Source organism: Macaca thibetana, chromosome 1 (genome assembly GCF_024542745.1).
Source record: "Macaca thibetana thibetana isolate TM-01 chromosome 1, ASM2454274v1, whole genome shotgun sequence".
Classification (NCBI taxonomy): Eukaryota; Metazoa; Chordata; class Mammalia; order Primates; family Cercopithecidae; genus Macaca; species Macaca thibetana.
In genome coordinates, this window is record NC_065578.1 from 186383970 (window position 1) to 186409685 (window position 25716).

General features: G+C 44.4%; 1 protein-coding gene across 2 annotated transcripts in view; it reads left to right on the top strand.

The window, feature by feature from the left end:
- The window catches only part of ASTN1 (astrotactin 1), a 306380-nt gene that overhangs the window by 261130 nt on the left and 19534 nt on the right, over positions 1-25716 (top strand). For both annotated transcript variants that reach the window (XM_050766760.1, XM_050766769.1), the window contains exons 17-20: positions 12079-12347; positions 18692-18825; positions 22400-22551; positions 23891-24026. In XM_050766760.1, coding sequence (XP_050622717.1) covers positions 12079-12347; positions 18692-18825; positions 22400-22551; positions 23891-24026 — 691 coding nt within the window. The remainder of the gene's footprint in view (positions 1-12078; positions 12348-18691; positions 18826-22399; positions 22552-23890; positions 24027-25716) is intronic.

The following is a 25716-nucleotide window of genomic DNA, read 5'->3' on the forward strand; positions in this document are numbered from 1 at the left end:
ACACAACTGCAACCTCCACCTCCCGGGTTCAAGTGATTCTCCTGCCTCAGCCTCCCAAGTAGGTGGGATTATAGGCACGTACCATCATGCCTGGCTAATTTTCATATTTTTGGTAGATACGGGGTTTCACCAGGTCAACCAGGCTGGTCTCGAACTCATGACCTCAAGTGATCTGCCCACCTTGGCCTCCCAAAGTGCTAGGATTACAGGCCTGAGCCACCGTGTCTGGCCCAAAGTAGACTTTAGTACTTCCTCCTGTGTAAGCAAAAGCCCTTGTCCCATGCCACTAATAACACCTCTTATCATATCATATGTCTGCCCAACCCCTTGCAAACTGGAAAATGAGCATTATTTCTTATTTATCAGAGTACTTTTCTTATTGAGCACTGAGCACTGTTTCTGACACATGTTGGCACTCAGTGAAAACCTGTGGCTCAGTAAACTCTTCTCATTATTTCTCTCTTTGGATCCTAATTCTGCTCTCTGAAAATACATAGAATTCATGTGATCTTGTTTCCATGTGACAACCCTTCAAATATTCAAAGAGAGAGCTGCTAAGTCTGTCTCCAAGTCTCCTTGTATCCACTCTAAACTTCCCGAGTTCCTTCAACCATTGTTCATATGGCACTGCCTCTGGATGGCCCACAATCCTCACTGCCAGAGTCACTCTCAGCTTGGGCACCCAGAGGTAAACCAACTGCTGGTATATGGCTTGCCACCACACCATTTCTCTGTGTCACCTTGGTCACCATGCTCTTTTAATTCAATCTGAGATCCATCCCTCGGTCTAGCGGCCATGGCCCTTACGTCACTGGTCTCTTCCTTTTGTCCCCTTTGTTTCTCCCCATGTCCAGCTGTCTCTACCATTTGCAAATGGTATTGCAACCCAGTCAGAGCCACATGAATCTCCCTCACCAACCAGTTTGGGTCGCAGCTCTGGGTGAAACTACATCTCATAATGACAGCTTCATTAAGGCTGGGAGAGGCAGCTGCAGAGACCAGAGTATTTTAAAACAGAGGGCACAGGTCACCGAGAGGTGAAAAGAGCCTGGTCCACTCAGCACATTTTAGAACTCAAGAGATGAGGACTAAGCGGTGAGAGAACTGTGTAGAATCCCAAATCGCCATCAAGAGCCATGTCTATTTGAGCCTGTGGCTCCAGCAGGCAGGGAAGCAGCATAAATTTCAGTGAGGCAAAGCTAAATGGTAACGGACTTTAAGTTCTGTCAAATATAGTTAATTTGCAGAATAAATTGGTCAGGGCAGCAAGAGGATTTAACATCCAAATCCATTTTAAAAACAGAAGCCAGATGAGTGTCCAGAGGAAAATGGAGACTCTTACAACATTCCCTTGCCAGTTGGAGTACTATTATTATTGAATAATATTTTTATTAAACATTTCTAGACCATTCGGTAGTTAAAGATATTTATGAGCCAGCCTTTGCAGCGTCTCAGCAAGGCATTGAATTTCCCGCTATGGTGCTGCCTAAACCGTGAGAGACACCCGCCTGCATACACTCATATCAGGCACCCTCACACAGACACAGGTCATACTGTAACATGCAGCTGAGGTTTTGTACTGTGGAGCTGGGGCAAGTAATGGCGATTTGTCAGTTTTACCCTTTGTAGAACTATCCAGGGGTTCCCTGTCCTGTGCTCTTCTTGTCCAGATTTGAAGGTAGGAATAACAGAGAGATGTTGAGGTAGGAGCTGGATCTTATAGGGAGGGAGAGGTGGAGAACAGATAAGCAGGCAGGGGTGCTCTGAGGGGTAAATGGAGTCATAGAGAGAGCGTTGCTGGGCTGATGGTTCTGCTCAAACTCAAGGGACTCATGTGCGCTCCCTAGTCGAGAAACAACTGCCGCAGGGTAGATAGAGAAAAGCAGCACTAACTCCACTCTGTAGCTCAGTGGGGCCCTCAACATGAGCCGAGGTCCGGGCTGGTGCTGGACGCCCCTTCCTCAGCACGCTCTCTGCCTCTGCCTTGCTGTGCCACAGTTGCCGTGTCCTGGGCTATTCCTGAGAGCTTTCCTGGCTCCTTCTTGGGGAGGACCAGGAAGGATGGGAGGCACTTGCTCCTGAGTGGTCTGGGGATGCACACTTGGCTTCTCAGCTCAGCCTCCCATCAGGAACAAGACTGGGGGTGCGGAGGAAGCCTTAATCTCCAGACAAGTGCACGGGAGGCTCTTTCCTGGCAGCGTGCTGAGCATGCCCACTCATTCACGTTGTCTTTCTGCTAATGGAGATTTGGAAATAGCAAATCCCGCAGGTGTTCCTCATTTTCGCCTCTCTCTCAGTGTCGTCCTCTCCCCGCACTCCCTCTCCCCATGCTGCTCTGTCTGTGGCGACACAGCAGGGATAATCCAGCACAGCTCTCCACATCCTGGAGCTGTGTCTCTGAATCTCTATGTCAGGTTTATTTTGACTTTGACAAGAAGCTGCACACAGCTGCTGCTCGGCAGCAGGACGCCGATGGAGCCAGGAACTTCTTTTCACTTCCCACTGCCCTGAAGCCCCGGTAGGAAGCTGAGGGGATGGACTGCAAGCCCCTACATGGCCACCAAGTGAGTCCTCACAGGCTGTGGGTCAGGGAAGGGCTCCCTGTGCCACAATGTTAAAGGCTACGGACACTGTTGTGGCTGGAATAGTATCCTTCCAAATTCATGCCTACCCGGAACCTCAGAATGGGACCTGGGTTTTTGCAAATGTAATTACACTAAGATGAGGTGATCCTAGACTACCTTCAGTGACTAGTGTCTTTATAACAGAAATGAGGGGGAGATTTAGACACAGACACACAGAAAAGAAAGCCACATGATAACTGAGGCCAAGATTAGAGTGAGGCAGCTATAAGCCAAGGAGTGCCAAGGACATCTGGGAGCCACCAGAAGCTGGGAAGACACAAAGAAGGATATTTCCCTAGAGATTTCAAAGGGGGCATGGCCCTGACCACACCTTGATTTTGAATGTGGAGCCTCCAGAACTGGAAGGGAATGCATGTTGCTGTTTTAAGCGCCTAAATTGCTGATGGCTTGTTATAGCAGCCCTGGGAAACTAAGAGGAAGGGATTTGATAAGAACAAGAGCCTTGGTGATTAGCTCTGAGTCACAAGAAAGGCATCTGGTGAATCAAAAAGGAGGAGTGTAGGAGGCAAATGAAAAAATGGAATCAAGTACACTCAAAATTGCCAAGCGAAAGGTTTCAAAATGTAGGTATAAGATAACGCACACACAAATTTACTATAATTCAGCCGAGACAGAGGGAGCTCCTGCAGAGTACCGAGTGCTAGGCTCTAAGGACATGCAGAGGAGTACGTCCTCACTTCGCCCTGGGAGTGAGTGGGACAGAGAGGCCATAAAGCCAAACACTGGCACAGCGAGGTCGGGGCTCCTGTGGACTCAGGCACAAAGTACCAGTAGAATTAGTTCTGCAAGGAATGATGGGAGCAGAGTAGCTCTCAAAAAATATATAGGAAGAAGGGAGGGGGAGAGAGAAGGAAACACTTTATAGGGTGTGCAAAGGTGGGGGCAGCTATGGTGTCAGCTTGGTCTCCCATACCCGCCCCACGTATATGCACTTAGCAAATGCTTTAGGAAAATCCCATGGAGGCGCCTTACATTCCCAGTCTTGCCTGTGGCGAGTCGTCATGAGGCTTTGGGTTGTCATTTGAGGGATGTTAGGCTAAATCCCCTTTGCTTCTCTCCGTCCTCATGTATTTCTTGAATGCGTCCAAGTGTAGAGCACTGGGTGAGAGCCGTGACAACCCAAGCATAAGGCAGCTTCTTGCCCACTGGGAACTAACAGTCTAGCTAATTAGAAGACTTCCTTTGAGGAGTGAAAGCTTCAGGACTTCCCAGCAGTTCTTGGATTTAATTCTTGTTCCTCTTGAGATGCATAGGCTGTGTAGAGCTGGATCTCAGGAATCCTTACAGAGGTGTCTGCCTCGCTGAGCAATTCATTCTTTTCATTTTTACACTAAGTTTATGATTCATAAAGGGATGCAATTGGGGTCACAGCTAAGTTTCAAAGGCTGTTTTTGTGTTTTTATTAAGCTCTTGGTAGATTCTACTGTCTCACGATTTCTTTGACCCAATCTCTCATTCCAAATGGAACTGACCATTACTGAGCAGAAAGAAGCATACGGGAGGCAGTTTAGTCAATTCGTTATGAAATTCACTGTTTCCATGCCAATGCTGACTAACACCTTTTGGCAAAGACAAACCCCGGCATCTACACCAAAACCTGTTTAACATAAACCTAATTAGCCAGGGACCTCAACCAGACCATTATTTGTTTGACAACATGCCGATTAAGAAGGGAAAATCTTCAGAAAATACCACCGTATGTTATCGATCCATTTTTAAAAAGCTGTTCGGGGTATAGATACCATTTTGTTTCTGTATCCTACAGCTTCCAAATCCGCATAGTCATAATTGATGAATAAAATCATCACCTGGAGGCTCCTTGGGGAAAGGTTTAATGCTGTTTGGTAGGCAATGCTTCATGAGGCAGCAGGAAATTGGAAAACTGCATTTTTAGAAAAGAAAAATGTCAACAGGGATTGGAGGGAACGTTAGCATTTTCTGGGTAAGTATCAGTTAAACAAAAAATTCATTTTTCCGGAAGACACCTTTTCTCGAACATCCCAGTTAATGACATTTTTGCGGAGGTGCCCTGTGGGTATCTGATGGCTGCTAATTATCTCACTGGACCTCACAGCACCTATAGATACTGCTCTTGAGGGACTGGCTGCAGGGCATGATTATGACAAAGACTTCCTGCTATTTCCAGAAACTTCTTGAACAAATACCAAAGAACAGGGTCTGAAGCATACAGTAACCTTAATTTTGGAACAAAAAGTAATGGTACATGCTGACAAAAGATTTGTTTTCAACTTGTGCAAATTCATTTGTAAGAAGGAACAAGAACATAAACCCTTTGGACTCGGGACTATTTCTGGATGTGCTGGACAGTTGTGAACCGCTAGTTTTTCCATTATTTAATCCCAAGAAAAGTGTGTTTACTCTGAGTTGATGAATAGCTGAATGTGAGGTTGGAGACTGGGAAGGGCTCTTGTGTGCAGGCCGAGACTGGGCAGCATAACAAAACTGCAGAAGACGCAGGTTTTCATGCTGCATCACATGACCATCCTTGGGTTCAGATTGACTGTCTCTTGCTACCACAGCCACTGCCTTTTTTGCTGGTGATGGGGAGCATAGAGGCCAAATCCCAGTATGACTACAAGCACTGTGCCTCCCAGAGCTACATCCAACTGCTCCCACAGGGAGAAGTTTACATTTCACCCCAGCTGCTGTTTGGTACCCATGGTTTCACTGACCCAGGACACCAGACATACCCTTTTGCCACTTTGTGACATTATTGGCTACAACTTTCCCAGATTTTCTCGCCGTATTGAACCACACTGTCTGCCCTTCAGCACAAGACCTGGCTGCTCCCTTTCTTAAACTTAAGTCCTCACATCCCAAGGGAATTAATGATCTTTGTATGTGTTTGTATGTTTTACAAAATTTGCAAAATGCACTTTTTGCAGTCTTTCCCCAAATCTCAGCAACTAGGTTACCTTTGAAGAATACCTATTTGTACCTGAAGGTAGTGGAACCCACTCTGGATTGATGCCCCTCTTCTTAAAAGAACCCAGAAAATCTCAGAAGAACACAGGACAGCAATGCCCCAGATGAATTTAAAACCAGCCTATCTAGCTAGTACCTGCAGAATATATAGTGTAGTCATTTTGTATACAAGTCATTAGACATGATTTATTAATTCAACAAATACTTGTAGTCATTTAATGAATATTTGTTTAATGAATTGTTGAATACATTAGTGTATGTTACATATTAGGCATGTGGAATATTATAGTGGAGAACAAGGCATAATTTTGTCCTTCAAGGCATCTGCCATCCAGTGGTGTTGGTGGTGAGCAGGGCAGGTAAGTGAACAGGCATTGAGAGAGTAAGTAAATTTAGAAAGCACTCAGTATGTCCCAGGCTCAGTTCTAAACTGTCTTTGTGAGTTATATTAGTTAGCCTTTCCTACATTCTTACTAAATCAGTTCATTTATTATCTCCAGTTTATGTATGAGAAAGTTCAAACACAGAAAGATTAAGAAATACACCCCAAATTTCACAGCAAGTGGTAAGGTCAGAGATCAACCCCAGGCAGTCTGCCTCAGGCCACACACTTTAAACAGCCATTGAGTGGCCGTGGGCATGGAGCAAGAGAAGTGGACGGTGGGGGCTAAAACAAATGTAAATTTCATTAGATTAGGTGACTGGGGAGAAGAAAGAGGGAGGGAGGTAGGGAGGGAGAGAGAGAGGGAGGGAGAGAGAGAGGGAGGGAGGGAGGGAGAGAGAGAGAGGGAGAGAGGGAGGAAGGGAGGGAGAGGGAGGGAGGGAGGGAGGGAGAGAGGGAGGGAGGGAGGGAGGGAGGGAGAGAGGACACACCAGCAAGGAAGCTGTAATTTCTGACTTGAGCAACTAGGAAGTTAGCAGTGTGTTTTGCTGAGCTAGGACCTGCACGAGGAGGAACAGTTGCTGAGGAGAGTGTGGAGGAAATGACGACTGCAATTTGGGACATGTTGAGTTTGAGGTGCCTATCGGACATAGAAGTGGATGTCCAAGCAAGCATATTGAGGTTTTGTTCCTTGTGGGAGAGATCCTGGCCAGGGATATAGAGTTGGCTGTGATCAGAATAATGCTTTCTCTTTCCTCTTTATTAGTTGATGTGTTAGTAAAGGACTAGAGAACTGTTTACAAATGCTTTGGTTTTCTTCTTTGTGTTTGATTTTTTCTAAAAATGTAAACCTAAGATCATGACTTAATATGTTCACTCCAACATGTTCATGGATATATAGAGATAGATACTTAGAACTAAACTAGGCAAAGACGTTTCAAAGATAAAAAAGACATAGTTCCCGACCCCAAGGCACTTATTATTTCATGTAGAAGTGGAGAAAAAGATGGTCAGTTTATGTCCTATCTTCTTTTCCCTAATTATTAATCCATTGCACTGTGTTTTATTTGAGCTCAGAGAGTATGTCATCATGGCAGGTCTAGCAGTTCATTTTAAGTCCATAGTGATCTCTCTGTCCAAAGACATGATTGAACATCCCAAGAGACTTATTAGAGCCTGAGTAGATGGACTTCTGTGTGAATTTTGATGACTCTAGGACATCTGGCTGGAGCGGTAGACTGGGGTGGGGGTTGGGGTAGATCCTGGAATGCAGGGTTTTGGTGGGCTTCAGGGTGGCCCGTGCTTCATTTGCCCCACATCAAGCCTTCTTTCCTGTGGATCCTAAGCTATCTCCAAAAGCTGGGATCTGTTTAGCTTGCATTTGATTTCTTTGCTGCCTAATGAACTGCTTCTGTCGTTCTAGCTGTGATGTCATTAGCATCTCATTGCCTTGGGCAGCAGCTCAGGAGACAGATTCTTAAGCAGCCTCAGAATCCTATAGGAATTGTACCAATTTACTTCATAACAACTAATTCACCTCATGGCCTGTCAGTTACCACCAGAAAAGCAGATCCTGCATGAGAATGGGTGGGTCACTTTTGTCACCCTCATGTGCTCCTGAATCTAGGTGGGCCACTATGTACATGCCTAAGGCCATGTGCACATCCACAATGACATGCTGAGCTTTAAGGACGCCAATATTCTCATACCACAATGTTCTATTGGGGAAACTCATCCACTGTATGCTCTAGGATACAGATTTAGCCTAAAGCAAATGGCATTTATTTATAGCAAACTGTATTTGCAAAATGCTTTGCAGTTTTAGGATTGTTAACTACATTCAGGTTGAATGTTCTTCTATTTGTAAGAAACTGAAGTATCCTGACTGGACTCCGGAACCTTCTCTGACAACAGTGGAGTGAATTCTGCAGAGGTGGGAGGGAGCCACACCTGGGTATTCTTTATCAAAAGGTACCTTTGTCAATTAAAAGATTTTGAGACCTTAATTGTAGCTTATTTCTTCTGTCCAGTGAGATAGTGTACTTATTGGACTAGAATATTTATTTTGCTAAAAGATTGCTTAGTGTCTCTAACCTCTAGAGCAGTTCTACTCAGACTCTAGAGGGTAGAAGAGGGAAGATGCCCCAAAGAACTGTAATAGGTGTGGGCAGTGGAGGGGGTGAGCCATTGACTCACAAGGAAGTAAGGTGGGGTCTTCTCCCGAAACTCTCCAGGCACAAGCCTCCCCCACTGTTCACTCCCACACAGGAGGAGTTAAAAGCAAGGGTCAAAGATCAGCCTCTCCTGAAGCTTTTAGGACCTGATAGACTCTCGCTTACCACAGACATGATGGTTATAGGTGCTCTCTTTGAGCTAAGGGAGATTTATCTGGGCTTTCACCACTGGACTCCATCATTTTAAAGAGTACTTCCCAATTGTATCTTTAACTGCACATAGGAAATGCATTTCTTCTTTGAAAAATCTCCCTCACACACACATCTCTATTCTTTGCTGGAAGCTGAATAGCTTTTGGGAGCTCGCTGCTCATCCCTCCTGTGCGAATCCATCTCCTCTCCAGACAGCCCTATGCTGCATGGCGAGCGGACCAGAAGGCAGTGGGTTTTGGTCTCCGGCAGGGTTCTTTTTATATGGACCTGAAGGTTTTCCGGAGACAGAAAATATAATTCTGAATTAAAGCAAGAGTTTGGTGGGTTCCCTCCACGGATTTCTGCATCATTCCCATTCCTGTCTACTCCCTAACCTTGCCAGGAATCTAGGACTGAAGGGCTTTGAGGGAGATTCGCTGCATCTTGATTTTAATTGGGATCGCCAGAAAACAGTAGCAAGGGGAGCAGCCCCTCAGATGTTTACAGGTATGACAAGACCCAGTGATGGCCAGCTGGAGGGCAGGAAGGCCCTCGGACCCTCAGCTCCAGGCTGTTTGTGGTCGCAGCGCCCTCTAGTGGCCGCGTTTGTCATGAGAATTGTACACGCTTAGTAATGAGGGGAGGGGGCGTGGAGAGCTTGCCTCGGTATTTGGGGATTCAAGGTGCGAAAAAAGACATTGGTGGCATATTACTTCCCCTTTGAAGAAGTAAAACATGAAGTTTACTCCATGTTAAGGATATTGGGGGTAGGGGTTATTTTCCCTTCGGAATGTAATTTTCCTTTAATTATTCTGCCATCACCTATGCCCCTCTGTATTTTTCTCTTTAGGGTAAATGTTATGGAATTGTTTTAGTCTCTAATTTTTTATTCTCTGGTTGAAGAAAAATTGTACCTCCACAACATTTTTAAAGTAGCCATGTGTTACTTTTTCATAGTTTATTTTCTGTGGTGCCAAAGTGAGATTTACCCATTTTTTTCCTTCTCCCGCTCACGAAAGTCATTTTAGACTTATATCACCATCTAGCGGTCATTTCCTGGAAATTCTTTTCCCAGACTCGAACAGATTCTCAACAAGGAGGGCTGCAGGACAGTAAGGAAATGCCTATGATTGGAAGGTGCGTAAGAGCGAGCTAGGAGACCCTCAAGCCCCCTGGCAAGACTTGCATGGCGAAATTTCAATAATCTTTTTTGAAAAGAAACTGTATCTTTACTGATTTTTTTTGTGTGTGGAGGGTGGGGGATTTTACTTATTTTCTTTCTTTTCTTTCTTTTTTTTTTTTTAGACGGAGTCTTGCTCTGTAGCCCAGGCTGGAGTGCGGTGGCGCGATCTCGGCTCACTGCAACCTCTGCCTGCCGGGTTCAAGCGATTCTCTTGCCTCCACCTCCCGGGTAGCTGGGATTACAGGTGTGCTTCACCACGCCCAGCTAATTTTTGTACTTTTAGTAGAGACAGGATTTCACCATGTTGGCCAGGCTGGTCTCGATCTCTTTTCCTCGTGATCCACCTGCCTCAGCCTCCCAAAGTGCTGGGATTGCAAGAGTGAGCCACCACATTCGCCCTTTACTTACTTTCTTAATGAAGTAGAGTTTACTGAAAAAAAAGCCCTGGGTTTCTGAAATGCTTGAGCCCTTTTCCATACATTGCATGAAACAGCTTCAGAGAGACCGCTGGGCTTTGGGGAATGATGGACACACACAGAACACTCATTCTGTTCCTCTCAGATGCAGAACATGATGCTTGATAGGCTGGATCTTTGGAGGCACTGGTTGGAAGGATTTGCAAAGTGGTTCCAGAGGGTGATTATGAGCTACAACTCGTCAACTTCACAAAAAGAGCTCTCTTTTATGGGATGCAGGGAGCTCTCTGCTATTTTGCTCTTGTTTGCTATGTAATATGAGCCCATTTAGAAACTTCATGAGGCATTAATGAAGGGCGGTTTGTCCAGAAATCACACCAGGAATCAAAGACCTGACCCCACCCGCACTCGCTCCTGCCCAATCCATACAATATATTGGAAAAGACTGGGGGCCTGGCCAGGGGCTGGAGGAGGGGAGTCCTGGGTCAGCTTGTGGCCACTTTGCAAATACTGGTAGCCACGTGGTTGACTGGGTTGCATAAACCTCCATGTCAGTGAAGATTTACCCATGGGTGAAGTGATTTGAGGGTTAGTTCTATTTGAAGGCATCATTTTTGTTTTTGGTGTGAGTAGTTATGCAGTTCTCTTATAATCTAGGATGGGCTTGAGCTTGGCTCTGGGTCAATTATTAAACAAAATGCAAGTATGTGATGAATTATATGCCATATTTATAGTCAGGGAGTCCTTTGCCTTAACGTGCTAGGTAAAACTTCCTCTTTGTTTCCTCTGGGAAACAACAATGCTGAAATGCCTTGTGATGTTTCTAAATGGGCTCATATTACATAGCAAACAAGAAGGGAATCGCAAAGAGCTCCCTGGACCCCATAAGAGATAACCCTTTTATAAAGTCAATGAGTCATCTCTACAATCACCTTCTGGAACCACTTTAAAAATCCTTCCAACCAGTGCCTCCAAAGGTTCAGCCCATCGTCTCTTGCATTCTTCATGAGTCTGAGAGGGCCAGAATGAATGTTCTGTATATACCCAGGATGTCCAAAAGCCTAGTGGTCTCTCTGAAGCTGTTTCACATTCAGAACTGCAACTGTGCAAAAAGGAGGGATGAATCTCAGAAACCCAGTGCTTTTTTGTCAGCAAACACTACTTCGATCTTCCTTTAGAATTAATAAGTTAAATGGACAATCATGAGGACTGGGAAGAGAAATACCAAGCAGTGCTTTCTTGTATAAAGAACAAACCATTATTCTCTGGCAGGCAATTCCTATGTTTGTTACCAAAGTAGACAAAAAGATTCTTTAACTATCCTTTACTCAACAAACAAAATTGATGTGGACCCATCTCTCAAGTTTTGCAGGGCAATTCTTTTTGAAAAAGTCAAAATTCCCTTTCCATCTTCAATACATTGATTAATAATGAAACAGAGTTCTAGCTGTCTTCCTCTCTGACCTAAAAGACTTAAGAATCAGACAAAAGTAGATTAAAACCCCAGCTCTCACAGTCTACTAGCTGTGTGACCTTGAAGCTCTTGGCCTCATTTTCCTCATCTGTAAACTGAGTGTAATGATAGAACTCCATGCAGAGAGTTGTCATAATGGTTAAAGTAGACCTTGAACGGATCTCACTTTTATAGTACAGGCTCTCTAAATCTTAGCTATATTTATAATTAAAACTGTTACGATGATGGTTTGCCATGTACTAGCCATAGTGTTATGTGCTTTATAAAAGGATTTGCCATTCATTCATTACCCAATGCTAGATGTGGTACTATTCGCATCTTTACTTCATAGATGAGGAAACTGAGTCATAGAACAACCATTGTTATGATTTGTGTTCTTACTGAGGTCATCAGCACAGAGCCCGATCTCTCTAGAGATTCAGTGGAGCTGATGATTCTCAGAAAAGGAACAGCCTAGATTCTCACTGAAAAGGGCCATTTCCAACTCTGTGTGTCACTGGGAGGTTGGGTGCTCCAAATTAAGTGGGATGGCAAAATCACAGAATTACCCCTTCAGTAGCTGTTTCTGATCCCAAAGATTGGACCCCAGCACTCAGGGGCCATGAGGTCATGCTAGTCCTTACTGTTTTGACTCCCTCACTGTTTCTTTCCATTTTGTGTCTGCAGGCAACTCCCCATCCGATGAGTCTGAGGAGCGGGAAAGAGACCCCAAGGTGCTGACGTTCCCAGAATATATCGCGAGCTTGTCAGACTCCGGCACCAAGCGCATGGCGGCCGGAGTCCGCATGGAGTGCCAGAGCAAGGGACGATGCCCCTCGTCCTGCCCCCTGTGTCATGTGACATCCAGCCCTGACACCCCTGCTGAGCCGGTTCTGCTGGAGGTGACCAAAGCAGCCCCCATCTATGAACTAGTGACCAACAACCAGACCCAGAGGGTAAGAGGCCTGGGACTCTTGGCTCTGGGAGGCGTCAACCACAACAGAGGGCTTTTCAAATGGTGTGAGGAAGTGACAGGGTGCGGTTGAGGGCCATACTAGAATATAGATAGTGAAGCTTTTTGTTTAGCTAATCTGGGCACCTAATTTGCTTACATTTGCATGTTTGCATGTTAAGTCAAATCATTACATCTACAACACCCAGGAAAATATGATTCAGGAGTCACAACTGAGCACTTGTGTAGGGCTTTGAGCCCTACACAAAGGGCTGGAAGGAAGCAAGTAGGGAGGCACAACAATTGCCATCATCAAAGTCTTTGTTCAGAGAACCCTCATGCCCTGGGGACAGTTGTGAGAGGATGCTCAGCTCTGCCTCACTCTGGTTGGCTTGGGAGGTGGGCCAGCTTCCCTCGCTGATCCCTTAGCCTGGACCAGCTGCAGCTGGACTAGAAGGAGCATATCGGGCACAGGTTGCAAAGGGAAGAATCTGGCAGCCTCAGCCTGGAAGGGGTTGGTTTCCTGCCCATCACTCTGGCTCTAAGAACAAAACACCACATCCAGGCAGATCTTTCTGCTTTTCTATTATGCTGCTGGGCCATTACATTTCCCAACCACTCCTCTTTTGCCTCTGCCTCTCCCTTTCCAAAGATGCCAGGAGAAAATGTATGGAACCAAAAAGAAGGGCTGGAGAACTGTGTCAGAGGCCGTAGCTCAGCTCCTTTCCTAGCTCTCCAACCTCCTCAAGGACATAGAGATCAGAGTGAGTCTAAACACAAAGCAGTAGCAACAGCAACAACAACAAAAGTAAAAACAAGGAGATGCTGGGTGTGGGACTTCTGGAACTATGGCAAAGGCAGCCTTGGGGACAAGGCGACAAGGCAGCAGGAGTCGCAGCGGTGAGCTGCTTACCTGCCTGAGAGGTGTGCCCATCCAGGTGGGGTGATAATTGCTTTCTGTTTTCTCCTTAAGGAACACCTGGTGTTTGTTTCATAGGTAATGCTCAGACCAACAGGAAGGATTTTGTAGGTGTGTGTGTTTCTCTCGCCTACCCGCCTCTGCCACAGATATTTCACCGCGTGTTTGAAAATAAGGTTTTTCACAGGAGCAAAATGATAAATTGTTCTCGTGGCCTACACATTTGTCTTCACTCTGATAAAGGTGGCTATGGGAAGAGGAGTGGGAGAAAAGAGACCTTTGGAAGGATGGGTCTGAAAGGATAAAGAAAGGCAGAGGGCTTGGGTCACCATGGAGACCCAGAGCTGCAATGTCTTTAAGCCAATGCCCAGCCCTCTTCTTCTCCCGTTACCTGCCCCTCTTTGTCTCAAGGCTGCTGCTGCTGATACCCTAAGAGCTCCCAGACCACTTGCCTGGGAGCAGTGGGATCAGAGAGCTAATGCAAAACCATCCTTGCGACAGGGCATGCAGAGCTGCAGAATGGAGCAGGCATGCTGGGAGATGAGAGAGTGCATCGTATTTTCTATGGAGCATTGCGAGCAAAATGGGGAAGCTGAAGGAAGTTTGTCTTTAGCAACTCCCTTTCTGGATCCCCTACTTGGCCATACCTCAGGCCCTTCCCATTCTCCCTGCACCAGTTTTAAGAGATGAGTTGAGAAATGCTTTCCATCTGGCCATCTTTTGAACTCTTTAATTTCTAAACACATAGACAAGTGGTCCTAGCTGGACTTTAGTCACTGTCATGTTTCTTCCTTAGACATATTTTGTCTTTGCCATCCGCCGTTCTGTTTTTCTTTCTAATTTCACCCTTTCCTAAAGAATGGAGATGATGAGTGAAGAAGCTAAGAAGTAGAGGAGTGCCAAATCATGACATTAGTATAATTCAATGTATGTTTTTATTTCTATCTCTGGAGCATCGTTGGGTCCATTTTCTGACCTTTGCTGGTCTCATTGTCCTCCTGTTGAGCTAAATAATCTCTGATGCTATATTTCAGTCTAATCTGTGAATATCATAAAGAAACCAACAAATAGGTCAAACCATATAATGAACCAGGTATCTCAAACCCAACACATTTGAACTCATCATCTTCTAGCACAAACTAATACCTGTTGTGTGGCCATCCCAGTGAATGGCACTGTCTTCCACTAAGTTGCCTGAACTGGAGACTAGGGACACTTCTTAGAATTTCCTCATCATTCCCAGCATCCGTTTTGTCACCAAGAGCCACAAATATCTCTTGAATTCATTCTCTTTTTATGATACCCCCATCACAACCTGTTTCTGATACCCTTTGTGATATCAGGCTACTATCCTGTTAAAGTAACCTTCTCATTGGTCTCCCTAACAGACCACCCAGAATTATATATCTAATATGGACTTTGGATAATTTGGCATCAAAGTAATTTAATGGCTCCACAGGAATCTATTGAATACAATCTAATGTCCTCAGAACATCATTACAAGGCAATTCATGATCCAATTTTGTCTTTAGTTACTTAGGTTGTTACCACTCTATATCTTATACTCTGCACTCCAAAATTTAACTCTTTTTACTCCCTCAAACACATTTTTTCTCCTGCATAAGGCCCTTCAGACTTCAAACTCTCTGTCCCAAGAATGTTCTCGCCCACATTTCTGCCATTGGAAAAGTCCTGCTGTTACTTCAGTTTCAGCTCAAATATCACCAGCTGCCAAGAGCCCTTCCTTACACTCCTAGGCCAACCCAAGTATCCCTTCATGTAATTCCCATTGTGTGTGTATATACATCTTTTTGTTTTTTTATTGTTTTTTTTTTTTTTTTTTTTTTTTTCCTGAGATGGAGTTTCGCTCTTGTTGCCCAGGCTGGAGTGCAATGGCACGATCTTGGCTCACCACAACCTCCTCCCCCCAGGTTCAAGCGATTCTCCTGCCTCAGCCTCCCAAGTAGCTGGCATTACAGACATGTGCCACCATGCCCGGCTAATTTTGTATATTTAGTAGAGATGGGGTTTCTCCATGTTGGTCAGGCTGGTCTCAAACTCCTGACCTCAGGTTATCCACCAGCCTTGACCTCCCAAAGTGTTGGGATTACAGGCTTGAGCCACCATGCCCGACTTGTATCTACATCTTTTACAGCATGCATCACCTATTATCACAGCTGTTGACATAGTTGTTTCTTCCCCTCTAGACTATGAGGATGTTTTTCTTCTCCAGAATCCCAGTGCCTAGCAAGTGGCTGATGCATAGTTCGCTTTCTGCTAAATAAATGAATGAACAGATGCATAAATAGATAAATGAATGGATAGATGAATTTAGCTTGAAGTTCAACCACTCTCCTTGGAGATAACAATAACAAAAATTGGAAAATTTTATTTCTTTCCCGGAATAAGGATTAAGTCTGATAACAAATGTGGATTCCCTATGCAATGCTGGGTACATTGTAGATACTCAGACAAATGTAATTTCCCTTTCTCTTTCTTTCCAAATGGGTTCCTTCTTAATTCCTCTCTTCTATCCTCATCCAACAGTTTGCAGTTACCTGCAGCCCAGGATTCAGAGAGTAGGCACTCTTTTTTGTTTGTTTGTTTGTTTGTTTGTTTTTTTGAGACAGGGTCTTGCTCTGTTGCCCAGGCCGGAGTACAGTGATATGATCTCAGCTCACTGCAACCTCTGCCTGCCAGACTCAGGTGATTCTCCTGCCTCAGCCTCCTGAGTAGCTGGGATTACAGGTGCCCGTGACCATGGCCAGCTTATTTTTTGTAGTTTTAGTAGAGACAAGGTTTTGTCACGTTGGCCAGGCTGGTCTTGAACTCCTGAACTCAGGTGATCCTCCCGCCTCGGCCTCTCAAAATGCTGGGATTACAGGCATGAGCCACCACACCCCGCCCAGAGTAGGAACTCTTATGCAGTGGTGTGAATCGAAGATGGAGAGTGAAAGCTTTTGCAAAATGACATTTAGCATATTTGTCATCACAGGTATTTGTCCTTTCTCTTTTGGATTGAAAATCTGATCCTGTTGCTCCACTCTTTTAAACACTGCAATTACTTACCAGTGGTCTTGAAATGTGGCCGCCTGCCTCACCACAACACACCAGGCCTCTGTGTTTCAGCCCTGTCTCCCTCCTGCTTGCTGAGAATGTCTTTTCTCCCTCAGGCTGTCTTTTACAGAGAGACCCACCTTTTTTCCATTGATTTTAGAAGTCAAGTTCCATCCAGGCTGGTCTTGTTGACATTGGTTTTTCAACCTGGAACACTGCTTCAACTTTCATGAGTAAATAACTTTTGATCCAGCCCTCAGAGCTCAGATAAAAAGTTGCACCCTCATAGAGGCCTCCGCGTACCCCTCTGTGAGCTTATCTACTCTTCCTTGTCTCTCTTGCCACCATATGCATTCATGGCAGCTCAACCTTTTCCTTTGCGGTTCTGACCACAGGTGTGGTGATTTGGTTATTGTAACTTTGCTTGTTTGTTTGTCATCTGACTTTAAGATTTATGCAGACAGGGGCCACAGGTGTCTTGTGCATCCTCGTATCCTTAATGCTTCACGTAGAAAATGGCCCCTTGCAGGTGCTTAGCAAATAATTGTTGATTGAAGGCTGTGCAAGGCAGTAGTCACAATGTTGCCTTTATTCTACCTATCTCAAAGAACGTCTGTTTTCCTAGTTTTAAGCAATGCACCTTTTAATTTCGAATTTGGATCAGTCAGGCAAAGCATAAAGTGGGCGCATATGTACCAGGCTTCATGCTGGGAGCCTAAGATGTCCAGTGAGTCATGTTGAACTCAGGTTCTGGCATTGCCCTGTTCACCAGCCTGTGACCCTGGGCAAGTCACCTCACCTCTTTGACTCTCAGTCTTCTCCACTGTAAATCATGATAACCATTCATCAAAGTGTTAGCATCGAAAAGGGCCTTGTAAATTATAAATCTCTGCACAAATGATAGTTATACTCATTCATTGGTTTCTGTTTCCTAGAGTCTTCCAATCCGGGGAGGGGGCAGGATGGACCCTTATTCTAACCATTCTATCCCAAGGTAGCCTATGTAAAGTTCTGAAAGAATGGAACATAGGCTGCTGGCTTTAGGTTTAGACATTCTGATTTTTGTAGAGTTATCTCCTTTTTTCCCTTTGTCTCTTTTTCTTTTGAATTCTTTGGTCTAAAATTTTCAAGGATAGCTAGGTTTCACTTTTCTAATTCACGGATTAGATGTGAATGTGGTGAGAATGAAACAAAGAGAAGAGAATCATAAGAAACAGCCACAGCTGCAGATGTTGGGCTCACCCAGAGAGAAAGTCCTGACCTTGGTCAGCTTGGACCAGCCATGCTCCCTGCAGCAAGTCCCACCCTCTCCCTCCCCTTGGGATGGGGCTGAGGCAGCAGTGCCCCGCTGAAGGGTCAGTACTCCATCAGGATCCACGTCCTCACCAGGGTCTGGCCCTATTACGGGTTCTGTTACTTCGCTGGTCTAATTTTATTCTTCTGTCCTTTTACTTAAAAGTAAATATCTCTATGAACCCTCTGCATGTAAAGAATTCTGCTAGGTTCTATGTTGGTTACAAATTTCTACCTAAGACTCAACCCTGTTATTCAAAGACAATAATAATTGCTGGCATTTATTGGTGACTAATGTGTTCCAGGTACTATGCATACATTATTTCATTTGGCATATATTATTATATTTAATTATCACAGCAACTCTATTAGGAAAGTGCTATTTTTATCCCATTTTATTATTGAGGAAACTGAGCTTATGTAACTTGCCCAAGGTCACATGGCAGTGATTGGCAAAGTGGGAGTTCTCACTCAGGGCCGACAGCTCCAGAGCCCAGCTCTTAGCCTGTGTGTCACATTGCTTCTCCTGTTCATGATTTACTAAGAAAGAAATGCCTAATGCCTAATCACAACCCAAGGCAGCATTGCAAAAATATTGTAAGCAGGTTAGAAAGCATGCTGAAGGAATGCAAAGGGAATACTGGGGCAGGTAGATAAGGATGCACAGAGAGGCATTTGGGAAAAGGCTAATGCTCTGGGTGGAGGGAAGAGTAGCCACCCAGAAGATGTGTGGTAGAGGCATCATTTTTTTCTAGAGCCTAAGTTGTGGAATGATGGAGTGGTATATGAGGCAGATGGAGGGCGGAATATGACTTGCTCCCAAAGTGGCAGCCCGTTACCACAAGGGGGAACTGTAACGGTAAAGGGAGAGGGACACCCTAGAGGTTCTAAGAGGTTCAGTCTTCCCAGAAACAATCTCCTGGAATCAGAAATTGAGACTCCACAGTGATAAAGTGGCCACACAACCTGCTGCCAGAAGTAATTTAGGGCCATGCAGATCCTTGACACTCTGCCTCTTGATTCTGATGGCCTAGCCCTGGCTTCTCAACGCTCAATCTTTTCCCTGTTCTCTCACGCAGCTCTTGCAGGAGGCTACCATGAGCTCTCTCTGGTGCTCCGGGACTGGAGATGTCATCGAGGACTGGTGTCGATGTGACTCCACTGCTTTTGGAGCTGATGGACTCCCCACCTGTGCACCTCTCCCGCAGCCTGTGTACGGTTCTCTTTCTCTCTTTCTGCATTATTTTGGAAACAAATACTGAGTGTCTACTATTTGCAAAGAAATAGGCTGGGTACTGGGAAACATAAAGAAAAATATGACACAATACTTGCCCTCAGAGAGTTTTCAGTCTACCAGGGGAGGCAGCACAGATGGTTTGATAGAAGAAAGGGTGTGACAAGTGTTAACGAGTGGCATTTAAAGAAAGTGTGAAGAGGAAATGGTCAAGTCTGAACTGAAGCCGTGGTGAAGGCTTTGTGGAGGAGGTGACACTTGAACTTCTCCTTGAAGGTGGAGAAAGTCGGACAGCATAACTAGAAGACAATGGGGAGAAAAGTGCCATTGTAACGGAAGAAGTTAGAGATCTACACTGAGAGCTTAACTAGACCAACAGCATAACCACTCATTGAACACTTACTGGGTGCCAGGCATTGTATGGAGCAGTTAGATACTGCTCATTTAATAGACAAAAAAAAATGCATTCAAATGGATTGAATGATTTTTCCAAAGTGGTAGAGCAGGAAGCAGAATTGGCGAAGAGGCATGTTCTTGGCCATTATAAATTGGAGAGGATAAAATTGAGAGATTGTCTGGGGTAGAACCAACAGGGCTTGGTGACTGAATGAAGTAGTGGTGAGGAAAAAGGATAAGTGGAAAGGGAACTTAAGGCTTCTAACCCTGGTGGCTGGGAAGATGAATAGGCCACCAGTGAGCAAAGAAGAATAAAAGAATATGCAGGTTTGAGGAGGAGGCCAGTTTCATTTGGGCTTGCCTTGGAGCTGTCATGGGGTAGTTGAGTGTATGGGGATGTTCATTGTGCCAAAAGAAAGATGGAGCTCTGCAAAAAAGTAAATACTAGGGATGAGATTTCAGTCAACCCCAGAGAAATGGGAGATGAAACCACAGCTATTAGAAAGAATGCTTCAGAACAAGAATCAAGTGGGAAGAGCAGAGGGCTGGGGATGAACAATAGGAGGGTCTGCATTTGAGGGGTGAAGAGGATGAAGTGCTACAAAGGTGTCTGAGAATGGACATGCCCAATTTCCTTCTCAATGGAAGACTAAACAGAACTGGCCAAGCTGAGGGCTGGGACCTGAGACAAGAATCCCTTGTAGCCTCTAATATGGCATCTGCCATGGGACTGAAGCCACAGGAATATTGTATCTAATAGAGTGCTGGCAGGACAAGCTGGAAGAGAGTGACCCCAGGGGCTGGTAAGGCAAAGAAATCCTGAAGTAAGGATCAGGACCTGCAAAAGTGGAAGGCTGAGTAGGCAGGATCAACAGACCACTTAGGAAACCAGCAATGGAGAGGCTGCCCTCAGGCCTGTTTCATGCAGGTGCGGGTAGGCACTATAGGACCAGGACAGAGCAAGAAGAAATCAGAGAAAGAGGAGAATGCAGCGCTAGAGGGTCATTACAAGCCAATTTCTTCTCTTGTCCAAAGTCTTCCTTCTCTCTGTAGGTGGTGGTAGATACGTACAGCCTTTGGCTATAGATCCACCAACTTTTGGCTTCCTGTTCTTCATAGTCACAATTTGGACTTCTTGAGTTAAAAGAGAATCAAGCTCATTATTAATAAAAGTTCTTTCATTTAATATAAAGGGAGCTGCTAGGAGAACTGCTGCTGTTAGACTAATTCACCAGAATTTCTAACTCTGAAACAATACTGAAGCTACCAAATGGTTATCAGGTGGACACAGGATCCAGCCATAATGTCCTAGGGCTTATTTTGTTTTTAAACCTGTGTTTACTAGATCTTATTGCAAAAGATTAAATTGGGCTAAATTTTCATAAACAGTAAATGTCTATTTAAGAGTTTCCTTTTCTTGACAACTGATCACCTCCTTCAGTAGCAAACCTTAATTTCAGTGGGAAATGAAAATATACTCTAGTTTTACACAAGTCTGTGTAAATCATATACGCTTCTATTTCTCACAAGAGACTGGGTTTAGTCCATATTTTCACAGAATTTGTGTTCTCAGAAGTCTAACTTACTTAATATTCCTAATGCTTTTTTTTTTCAAAATAGCACTCTGCATATGACTCTAATTAATGAATTTGTCAATATCTGCACTGTTTTGGGTCTATTCCATCTTCAATGTCATATGCAAACTATGCACTCCTTCACTAACAGAAGAGCATGTGTTTTGTATTATTTTCCCACTAGTTGAATTCCTTACTTTTGTGCCCACAGCCTACTATAATTTATTTTTGAAACTCTTATCACATATTATTATAATCACATGTATAATTATATGCTTCTATTGTTCACTAAGCTCCATGAAAGAAGGGACTGGATGGGCTTGTGTACCACTGCATCCCCAGCAACAAATGGGTGCTTCACAAATGTCTATTGAATTAAAATTCAAGATTGCACATGGTTTGGTGTCATTCATTCTTAGTACCTTGCACAGTGATCCTTGAGACCACCGACAGGCACCTGTGAGCTGAGCAGAGGAAAGGAGGGTCAGGAATATGAGTGATCATGAGATCTGGGAACCAAGGATGAGATAAATGGCAGGAATACTTGTAAGGGAGGGAGGCTGGAGTGAGCAGGAATGGGGAACATTCCCAGAATCCAATGGTCTTGAAAGAAACACAGAATTGGAAGAAAGAGGGGAAACCTGAGGCACATACAAGAAATAAGAAGGTGGCTGTGAATTGAAACCACGTGGACAGTTAAGAGATCCATAGCAGTGAATGCCAACAAGGATTACTAAGTTTCTATGAGGTACAGAGAGGTATGAGCTGTCAAGGCAAGACAGTGGTAAATGTGGACAACTTGTAAAGAATGAGGAGAGTATGAAGTGAGAAAAGCAAGGAAAGGCTGGAATCAGGAACCAGGATATCCACAGAAACGCAAGAGCAAAGACAGAAACTGAAATCAGAATCTGGGTAAGCAGGCAGAGGTCATCACTCCAAGGAGAACTTGACATGTGTTCAACTTTCTCTTGTCCAGTAAAGCCCCCTATGAATATTACTTCCAAACTGAACCTGTTCCAAGGTCCAGCTAGCAGATGGCATGGATAAAAGGATAGGTTAGTTTCCATAGCAAGAAGGGAAGCTGGGGTTTCCCCCACTGGCAGGGCAGATCCTGATAAGGTTATGGAAGCCAAACCAACTGTGGCCTTATTAATTTGAGATTCTGGACATCACCTTCAATATGTCTTTATATGAGCAGTATACACATACTTTCTTGATATTTTTCAAGAGAAAATCTAGAAATTATGATATTTTCCAGCCATATAAAAGGTACTACTCCAAAAGCCCTATCCTCTGACCCATGTAATATGCAGACATTCATTCATCTTTGACTCACCTACTGATTTATTTATTTACACTTATTGGCTGAGTTTATAATATGTAACAGGCATTTAATACATAAAACTTAGATCTCAAGAGTCCTCAAAAACATTACTATCTTTTGAAAGAGACAGGCCCTCAAAGACATCATTTTTGCAGTTGGTTGGGAAAGAAAAGTTTACAGTATCACAATTGAGGTAGTCAATGCCCAAAGTGAGTCACAGTTGTGTCCCTGCTTCATGTTCCTTCTCATCTGCACACAGGCTGAGACTCTCCACGGTTCATGAGCCCAGCAGCACTCTTGTGGTCCTGGAGTGGGAACACTCAGAGCCACCAATCGGGGTGCAGATTGTAGATTACCTCCTCCGTCAAGAGAAAGTCACTGACAGGATGGACCACTCCAAAGTGGAGACAGGTGAGCACCTTCTACCTCATGGGCTTGTCTTGATCCAAGGTGATAGAACTAAAAACAGAGAAAAATGCCCTGCGTCATGGCTTTGCTCCAGGTCCCCAGTAGCCCAGGGCAGTGCAGGAGGAGCAGGGAGAAGAAGAAGCTGTTCTGCTTCTCCGAGAAGCAGCTGTTCTTCCAAGCAGCAGTCATCTTGTCCATTTAAGAGTTTTTGCCTGGTGAGCATCTGACAAAGCCTTGTTTTGATTTTGCTTTTTGTTTATAAAAGAGGTGTCCATTTCATTGCCTGTAGGCACACTCACAAAGAAACAACAATGTAGTACACTAGTTATCCTAGCCCACAATTAGGAAACAATTCTCTGCTAACCACTGCCGTGATTACAGAAAAAAAAAATTCCTTTGCTAATAACCTCCCTCCAGGCAAAAGCATGTGCAAACAGATGTGTTTGGCCCACGTCTTTTCCTGAAGCAAACTGCTTTTCTCAGGTCCAGCTAGAAGAGGGAAGCCTTAACTGAATGGAAGCACCCCATGAAAAATGTTCCTTGCCTTAATATTTCACTACATGCACACAGTGAAAGGTCAACATTCATAATCCCAAAAACTTATGCATGGGATGTGGTCACTAGCAGGATGATGGCACCAACAATCTAATTCAAAATAAACAGCTTCTGGTGAGCTTGCCACTGAGGGTTAGAGACGCACACAGCTGCCTTCAGGCATAGAGAGCTGCCTACTGCTTCTTCCAAGGCCCTTTGCCTGATGTGCACAGGTATTGCTGAGGTATAGTAGGGGCCACTGACCAGAATGCTTTCTCTGTCCATGCCAAGAACATTTTATAAAGGAGCGCTCAGGCCGGGCGTGGTGCCTCACGCCTGTATTCCCAGCACTTTGGGAGGCCGAGTTCGAGACCATCCTCACCAACATGGTGAAACCCCGGCACGTGCCTGTAATCTCAGCTACTCGGGAGACTGAGGCAGGGGAATTGCTTGAACCCAGGAGGCGGAGGTTGCAGTAAGCCAAGATCGCACCACTGCACTCCAGCCTGGGCAACAGAGCTAGACTAGACTCTGTCTCAAAAAAAAAAAAAAAAAAAAAAAAAAAAAAAGCCCTCAGATGTGATGTGTACCTCTTGCCCTAGTTGTGTCTGAACTAACTCTAGACAAATGGCTCTGAGTGATTAAATATGAAATAGAAAAGGCCATTCCTTCTAGGTCTCCTTTCTCTACCCTAGAGATTGAGGACCAAGTCATTGTCATGTTAAGTTCTCACTGAGTTGACTCCATCTCCTCATTGCTTGGCCATCATTCTTTCTCATGCCTTTTCCATTCCTTTTCCTCTGGGCAGAAACAGTGCTGAGCTTTGTGGATGACATCATCTCTGGAGCAAAGTCTCCTTGTGCAATGCCGTCTCAGGTGCCGGACAAGCAGCTCACCACCATCTCTCTGATCATACGATGCCTGGAACCTGACACCATTTACATGTGAGTAACACATGCCTACATAGTGACTCCTTACCCTGACAGTCCCAAGGCTTCTTACTGGTTTCTTCTTACTACTTGAGTTCCTTTAGAGTCTCAGTAAAATATTTTGAGTCTCTTAAGTCTTATCCCAGGTGGCATTATAGAGAATCTTCTCGAGTACTTAGGCACTGGAGTGGGGGGATCTAGAGAGATAATACAGTCCTGTCCCTTGAGGAGTTTGCAACATAGAGTGGAAAAATATAAAAAACTAACTTTGACTTAAGGCAGAATTAAATAATGTAGATAGAAAAGCAAAAAATGAAAAAAAGATTGTAAAAGAGAAGAAAGAAGTGATTAATTCTAACTAGAGTGGATGTCATCTAAACTGTGTTGTGTAGAATTTCAACCGACAGAGTCACGTTGGAAAGGGTATACTAGGCTCAGGACACTGCAAAAGCAAAGGTGAAGAAGCATGAAGGTGAGTAGCAAGTAGTCTAGTAGGGCAGAGGCAGATGGTGAGTAAAAGGGAAAGGAAGAAAGTGAGACTGGAAAGATAGAATGCTCTAAGTCCAAGGAGTCATTTTTGAGGAAAGGCATAGAATACCAAGAACTCGCTTTGGAAAGCTAGCTAGCTCCGATGGCATTGAAGTAATTTATAAAGGTTAGAAATGGGCAGCATTTTTCTTCAAAGAAATGCAGTGAACTATATCATGGCCCTTGGAATGACCCTATTCTTTCTGTGAACTCTTCCCCATTTCTTCCTGTGCTCTGGAAACAATTGTAAAATGTTTGTGACGCAGAGATGTAAAAGATGCCAGAAAAGGAGAGATAATGATAGAATCTAAATCTTGATGGAAAAATTTGGGTGCTAAGGCAGAATTCATAGTGATGTTGTTGTAGGACTTCATGACACCATCAGTATGAAAAACATTTAACAGTTTGCAGAGGAGGTCACGAGAATAGAGTCAAGGTTTCCAGAATAAATCATTTCTATTTCTACAGTTAAAGAGTTCAGAGATGAAAAGCACTAGAAATTTGAGTGGCATTGATTGCAAGATGAACTTCAGTGCTCAGGCTGAATGTCTTCAGTATAGGAAAAAGGGATGTTGCTATGGGCCATGCATGATGAAAGTAAAGTACATAAACACAAGTGACATTCTAGAGGATTTCGACAGTATATATAGACACAGATGAGAATACTAAGACCATGTTGGTCCATTTTTTGGGTGATTCCACCAATGCCATGATTCTCTTTGGCCCTTTTGATGGGGGGCAGTTGTGGCCCCTTTATTGGAGGGGAGCGGGTGAAAGGAACAAGGATTCGAGAGTGCAGACCACCTAATCTGCTGTAAAGCATCTCAAACTCAGTGAAACTTGAACTATTGTTTACAGTAAAGACTCATAGTCCTTCAGTTGTGACTAAGACACACTGTTAATTAGGAATTCCAACGTTCCTATGTACAAGAGGTGGTATTACGAGTGCAGCCATTACCCACTCTGCGACCCTCCTCATGTTGGCCTGATTGGCTGCGTTTCTGATCAGAGACCGAGGCCAATACCGTCTCTCACTCCAGCTGTCTTTGGTGATCTCCCATTATGTCCCTCCTACATCTTATAAAATGCAAACTATGAATGCTGATTTTTGAAAAGTTGGAGCCAATGCAGGGGATTAAGGAAGAAACAGAAAATCTCCACCAGGTGGCGCTGCAGA